The sequence below is a fragment of the Carassius carassius genome, chromosome 9, assembly GCF_963082965.1.
Source record: "Carassius carassius chromosome 9, fCarCar2.1, whole genome shotgun sequence".
NCBI lineage: Eukaryota > Metazoa > Chordata > Actinopteri > Cypriniformes > Cyprinidae > Carassius > Carassius carassius.
In genome coordinates, this window is record NC_081763.1 from 28,787,353 (window position 1) to 28,794,678 (window position 7,326).

General features: G+C 35.9%; 1 protein-coding gene across 4 annotated transcripts; it reads right to left on the reverse strand.

Annotated features, from left to right (window-relative positions):
* Positions 1-35: 35 nt before the first annotated feature.
* LOC132149509 (G2/M phase-specific E3 ubiquitin-protein ligase-like) lies at positions 36-6,040 on the reverse strand. 4 transcript variants are annotated; one of them, XM_059558822.1, is made up of 13 exons: positions 5,861-6,040; positions 5,593-5,714; positions 5,161-5,476; positions 4,993-5,072; positions 4,692-4,744; positions 3,691-3,730; positions 3,545-3,612; positions 3,336-3,425; positions 2,919-3,232; positions 2,595-2,773; positions 2,186-2,358; positions 1,178-1,392; positions 36-484 (listed from the first exon to the last, which is right to left on the reverse strand). In XM_059558822.1, the coding sequence occupies exons 1-13, from the start codon at positions 6,018-6,020 to the stop codon at positions 249-251; spliced, it is 2,046 nt and encodes a 681-aa protein (XP_059414805.1). In that variant the 5' UTR covers positions 6,021-6,040; the 3' UTR covers positions 36-248. The 4 variants fall into 4 exon arrangements, with proteins under 4 accessions (XP_059414805.1, XP_059414803.1, XP_059414807.1 ...); XM_059558820.1 differs by having other exon boundaries at positions 48-484; positions 5,593-5,717; XM_059558824.1 differs by lacking the exon at positions 1,178-1,392 and having other exon boundaries at positions 181-484; positions 5,593-5,717.
* Between the last annotated feature and the right edge of the window lie 1,286 nt (positions 6,041-7,326).

Here is a 7,326-nt window from a genome sequence, read left to right on the forward strand (position 1 = left end):
TAAAATTTTTGTAGTATAGAAAACAAAACTTCTTGAACTACTTGTTTCTTTATCTAAAACAGTGATTCACAAAGGGATCCCAGTTTGAGAGTCACAAACCTAAAACATTTTCAAAATGTTAATGGTTAGAAAAAAAAACATGCTCACATACTGTTACATTATAAAAACAATTGTGGCAACTGCACTTTAAAGTGAACCTTTAACAACAACGTTTACAGAGTCTTAACTCTAGGGGTCATCTATTTAGCTTAAAAACAGCCAAATCCTGGACTATTTTGAATTCCAAAGTCCATTTGTGACTTAAACAAAGTGTATGAGTCTAGGAGTGGTAATTTCAAGGCGTTTGAACATGTATTTGCTATTGGGAAAGCAGAGTCATCCAGGAACTCTATTTGTGGCAGCGGTTCCAAGCCAGATGGGGGAAGTGAAGACAGCCCAGTTGCAAACATCAAAACATCTTCCACAGACACAGCAGCCTGGCCTTCTGCAAAGAAAAACAAATCAGATACATAATTAGGGGTTCAAGTTCAAAGAGCTGAAACCCTATTGTAATTGTACTGATTTTTATTATTATAAATTTTACAGTTCTGTTATCACATGATGCATATCATTTGATAGATATCTTCATACTGAACAACTTTGCCTCAAGAACTACTGCTGTCAATCAAATTGTCCATAAAAAATTTGCTATCATCTTAGAAACCTACTTGCACGAACTAGTCGTTGATTTTTAGCTCAATCGCAACCAAACAAGTGCAGTACAATTCTCTGGACTCTCTAGATCAATAATTAAAAAAAAAAAAAAACCTTTACCATTTGGGTAGCCATAACAGGGTCATTTAGAAAATTGGCATTGCAAAACACTCAAAAGCCTATAAATCCTAAACGAAAACTCAGAACTTCACCAAAATTGGTGAGCATATGAGACATAAAATTCCAAAGAAGCATGCAAAATTCATCAATCATCGTCAACTTTCAAAAAGGCTATGGTAAATTGCCTGTAATGGCCTTTTCCTTCTGTGATTTAGGTGGTTACATTATTGCTAAATAAAACTTAATGTCTTTTGATGCTTATGTGCTTAAGGGCTGGCAATGCTTGAACCCCGATAAATGCTGCTTGCAGCTTTGATTGCCATGTGTTTTCTTAACTAGTTATAAAAAACTAAATCTAACTAACCTTCACAATCAAGGAGATAGTCTGCCCAGTAGCCCATGGTTTGACTTTCTTTAAGTCTTCGATTACTCCCCGAAGGACTGAGGTCAGGTTTGAAGAGTCTCTCAAGGTCAAAAGCAGTGAGTTGCTTTTCAGAGTGGCACAGGGCAGGGGCCAGCAAAGTAGGGTGTTGCTGTAGTGCAGTCAAAAACCCCAGGGTTGAAAGACCCTCCCTGAATCTACAGAGTGAACACACACATTGTTTCAGTGCTGTGTAGTGGCAACTGAATTTAAATTAAAGTATTAAATATAATTTTCTCTACAATTACTATCCACCTTAACAAACGTAAATTTGTGTGTGTGTGTGTGTGTGGGGGGGGGGGGGGTGTATGTTGAAAACTGATTTAAAAGAACCCTATTTTCACATTGCACGTTAAAATTAATTGTTACAAACTAAGTATTACACACAGAAGCAGAAGACTGGAATGACACAGATGGCTGAGTGGCTTGTGCACTTACAAAGTCTACATGCCCCACGCACTTTTTCAAAACAGCAACAAGTCATCAAGAGTTTGATGGATCAAGTGAGCCTTAAACCATCACTCTGGTGCCAGATGTGCAGTAGAGGTGGATCGATCACTTTAAGGGGTAACTGGACTGATTTTCCTCATGAACTCTATGGAGGACTTAGTCAGGAGGGAAAAACCTGAGATCTAATTTCTGTTTTTGCCTTGTTATTATGATGTATTGTGTGTAGATTGACGAGGAAAAAAGATTAATATCTATTTTAAATTGAATCTATAAGGTATGAAGACTTAATTGAAGGCACTGTAGTTTGACAAGGCACAGAATGAAGCGACATTACATATCAGTTGAAATACACTAAGTTACAAATTCTGTCACAGTGACAAATTGGTAACGGATATACATGCTTGCATAAACCAAAGATAAACCTGAGGTATTTCAAACTAAAACTTCTTATATAAATACATAAAAAAGAAGAAAATCTCATCACTACAAATATCCTCTTACCTGTCAATTACAGATGAGTTGCGGTCAATAATATACCACTGGAGGTAGTCTGAAACAATTTCTCTCTTTTCTTCTACAGTAGCCACATGTCTCAGACACCCTGCTGTCTGTAACATTGTACTGTGTCTCATCATACATTCGTGCAGAGCATCCAATGAAGCAGCATTCTCAATCTGAAAAAGATGAAAAGGGGAATAAACACCCCAGTCAGTAACTGTTAGCACTATCTCTTTGCCTATTTTTTTTAATGAGATACATACACAGCATAGTGTAATCTTACACCATCAAAAATGAATGAATTAATTAAACAAATTCTGTACTGGATATAGGAAGTAAACACTGTCTCAAAACACTGCAGGAACTATGTAAAACTCTGCCCTACCATCCCGTAGCCTTATGCTATTCTCACCTCTTGCAAAGCTTTCCCTATTTCTTCATCAGTTATTAAATTAACTGGTGCTTTAAATGAAGGCTGGCCTGCAAGATAATGTACAAGATCTTTCGACAGGAAATGGGGTCCTGGACCTCCATGCACAACTGACACCGCAATCATCTTTCCTGCCAGGTAGTATGCATCCTCCCTAACAGCTGTGAATTAATTCATATTGCAAAATTAAAACAAACAATGCATTATATACTGTAATATACAAGCATTTGTCATGTGATATATATGGTCAATGATCATTAACAAACCATTAGTAGCCTATAATACACATCTAACAAATATGCATACCCTTTGCATTGTAGACCAAGAATCGATGTCCTTCTGGTCCATCAAAAATGGGCCGGTCTTTTAGATGTTTCATTAGTAGAGTTAAAAACTCTCGTCTTGGACCACCAGTGTCAATTCCCTCTTCCAGAACACCAGTATCATCAGTAAATTTGACCAGCATGTCACAGGTTTCTGAATATGTTGCACGCTTGAAACCTCTGACTGCCCCATCCCAAACATTTGCCCTTGAGATGTTGAACCGGCTGACTCTTTTATGATCAATAGGAAGTGACAGGTTTGCTATGATGTCAGATAATGTAATGTCTGTCTCCTCCCTGTAATGACAAAAAGTGACTTAATTTGTGGATATTCCAGATATACCAGAACTATAGTACAGTGAAAAAACAGGAGTGCTATAGTCAAAAGCTGTCATATTACATTGTTGTGTGTTGGAAATTCTGCACATTGACAGCAACCAGCTCTTCGTCCCCTTGTTCAACATTTGGTGCATACAGGTCTGTGTATTTACTGTTGAGAAATTATCATTTCCATGTTAAAACATCTTACAAACAAAAATGTCCTCCCCGTTAAATCAGTTAAATAAAGTTAAATTATGTCAGTCATTATGATTTTTTTTTATTATTTACCTGTAGCAAGACGTTTTTTCTGGATTTTTTTCAGGTGGATCCAGATCCTCAGCATCAGATATAACTATCTAAAAAAAAAAGATTAAAATATCTGTAACAGCAACACTGAAAGCAAGAAATGTCATGGTGCCAGTCTGCCTTATTACCTGTCCTGGCTGAATTGTTGATGGATGTCCTGGTGCATCTCTGAAACATGATAAAACATACAAATGATTAGCTCCATGATAAAGGCTATAATATAGTTTTGAGTAAAATGTAGTATTATAGGGAACAGAAAGATTTATAAAAAAAAAAAATATTATTTTATAAAATCACATTACACATACAGTATTTCCTGTTTGAAGTTCATCAGAGCGAATTCTCTGATCACATCAACAACTTAAAGATCGATTATTTAAAACTTTCATGAAATTTGGTATCAAGCCTTCGTCAGCGAGTCAAATGGATGAAATGAGAGACAATGGGTCTTTTCTAGTGGCCAATGTGTTCTGGGCTAGAGTGGGTGTTTTAGACATCTTAAAACCAGCAGGTGTACTTGGGGCCTACAGTCAAATCATGTACACATAATGTATACACCAAGATTCATATTGGTTGATTACCACTAGAAAAAAAATAAATAAAATAATATATATATAGTCTCTCATTACATCTCCCCCACTTCATTCTCATGTTGTTGTTTTTTAAGGTCTGGTTAATTTGTCATTTGTGTTTATTCATCTGCAAGAGCTTATTGTTATGTTTTTAGGAAACACCAATAAGCTCTTGCAGGTGAATTAAGTAAAGCTCACACAAGCAGCTGTGGGTCCTTTAGTTAGGGAGTGAGGAGGCACCCTCAGTCCGTTACAGAAACGACCTGTAGCAACGTTGAGCTTATGTGCGATCTTGCTTTATTTCCAGGTGAACAAAAGTGATAAAACATTTCCAAAACAGCAATATAAATGTGTATGTGTATAAGGAGTGAAATATCTGCTTGTAGTTTTATCACAATTTTGAGAGTTAAATGAATTTTTTTTTCAATCTGGTAGTAAAAGCACTGTAGCCCAATAAGATATGAGTTATTACTATTATTTCCAGTCAAGAAGTAAATAAATAATTTCAACCCATGCACGCCTGAAATTTCCTTTGTGTACAAGTGTGCAACACCTACCTTTCATCTTCCAGCTTGAGTTTGGGAGTACTTTGATTTTGTGGTTCAAAAACCTGAGAGGAAACAGATAAAATTATCAACAGCTTTCAACAGCTTCCATTATTGTTCCATTACCACGTACATCAATGCTGAATGGTTTCCTGTTTTACTGTATAATAGTTACTGCAAAATAATCAAAACAAACCATTTTCCACAAAATTATTGACCAGGACAAAGATTGTATGCGTAAAATCCAATGCACATCTAATAAATAAATACAAACATACGTAACTATAAATTATTTTTGAAATAACTGATGTACCAAAGTGTCAGCTCGATTGAATTCAGCTGTGCTCCTTGTTGTGATGACAATTTCAGAATCAGAGTCTGAGGTATCATCCACTGAAAAAAAATAAACCAAACAAACATTATCGATCGTCCAGCAGAGTATCAAAATATGTAAAAATATTGAATCATGAGATTCACGAACCTCTTTTATAGTGTTTTTCTAGGCAAATGAAAAAAGTGATCCTGGAATATGCCTTTCCTATTTCCTTTTTATATTCTGCCAATTTGAATGGCCTTTCTGACCCAGGCACATGGACCACCTGTGAGCAGTCTGGATACAAAAGGACGTAAGGTCCTTCGTGCATGTCCTTGTTAAATGTTCTCATTTTCTGTACAGCTTGTTTCAGTAGTTCAGGAGCTGCTACCTCTGGGTCTGTAAATAACGGGAGTGTTTTTCCTCTTAGAGGTTTTAAATCGGTCCCATCAGTTTCATGTGGCACCATCAATCCTACATTTATCTAGTAAAATAACAAAGATATATAATTAATGTATACATAGGTAAAATAAAAATACACATACACACAAATACATATAGCGCATTGCAAAATTGTATAGGACAGTCAGTACAATTTACCTGGACGTGTTTTCTTTCTTTAGGCTTAAATCTTCCTTTTGGCCCATAGTTAAAAGACTGCCGTTCTTTTGACTTCGAGCTTCTGTACTCCATGAACTGTCTATATGATGGGCATGGTTGTTCTGCTGAAATGTATAGAGTTCCGTTTCAAAACAGAAAATTATAAGCTGCTCAAAAAAATCATTATTAGCATAACTGATTTTTATTCACATTGCCTCAGATAGCTAGCATTTTGATACACTAAAAAAAAAAACAATTAACAACTTACTTTGCTTAGTACTGTCCGGCTGTCGAGACGTCCCCGGTGTTTCCGTCTGGTCCGCGTCCTTTAGGAACTCCAAACACCGACCACACGCAAAGCAAAACCGCGTTAAGCTGCTCATGTGTTTGCCACAAAACGGACAAAACATCCCTCGGTCGCAGTCCATGCTCGATCACCATAAACTTTAAGCCATTTACTCCACAACACGAATTTACCGCGCTCACTAACAACAACGACACCTTTCACCGCGTCACTTCCGGTGTGTGGTACATTCCCTTTCCGTGAAGAATCTGTCATTGTAAAATTGTTTCGGGACTGGTAAAAGTGTTTTGCGTCTTGTTAATTTTTTTCTAAAATGTAAATTTGTCTCGAGCTTTGTAAAAGTGTTTCACACTTTGTAATGTTGTTTTGCACTTCCCGGCCACGGTAGTACCAGGCACTTCACCTCTAAAAAATATTCTTTGCTCATAGTAAAATTACAGTAAATCAGGCCTTGAATGGCTTACTGTTTTTATTAAATGGCAAAAAAGATAATAGTGCCATTGCACTCCTGGAGTAATAATCAAAACATTTAATTCACAATTACTTATTTGTCAAACATTATTCACACATTTGTTCTACCTCAAAAAAAAAAAAAAAAAAAATGTTTATATAATCCTTTAATTGTGTAAAGTGCATCTTAAGCGCATCGTTCCTAAATTATAGACATATTAATAAACTGTTTAAACCAGTATGTAATGCACTGATAAACAGTTACCCATGAATTACCTTTGCAATCCGTAATAAATCTGTAATGCAAAAAAATTTGAACATAACTGCAAAAGTGATGAGAAATCCTGAAACGGTCTTTGTCTCTGTGTGCTGCTGAATGTATCTGCTGTAGGTCTGATCTGAACTGCACACAGGATTTCAGAATAGCTGACCGACTCTGCTGTTCAGAAACAGACACAGAAATGCCACTGGCCACGTCTAAACTCTTCCATTAAGGTCAAAAACTAAAAAAGACTGAACCGATGTATCAACACTGTCACTCTTGATAGTGTTTACGGATAATGAGAGCTGACGATGGATTTTTCTCTGTGACTACTATGCCTGAAGACATTCTTGTATTCTAATATTACAAGCATGAATGATTTTCACAATATCTTATGACTTTTTAAACCTAAATGACATGCAGTAGAAACATAAAATATGAATATAACTGATATCTTTATATATGTTGTTATATGTTATATACATAGACATGCTACATTGTGCAAGTAAGATGGCAGGAATTCCCCTAAAGTAGATATAGTTGGGTCATAATATGAAAGTGAAATACTCTTTTTCTGAATTTAAATGGTTGTAATTCATGAACGCATGATGAAACTCTTTTCTAAAAAAGACAATCAGCATGTCATTGCTTAAGTGTTTATTTTTATTTCAAAAAATGTGCACAAAATTACAGAAATGTACAGTTTATTGTACTTAAA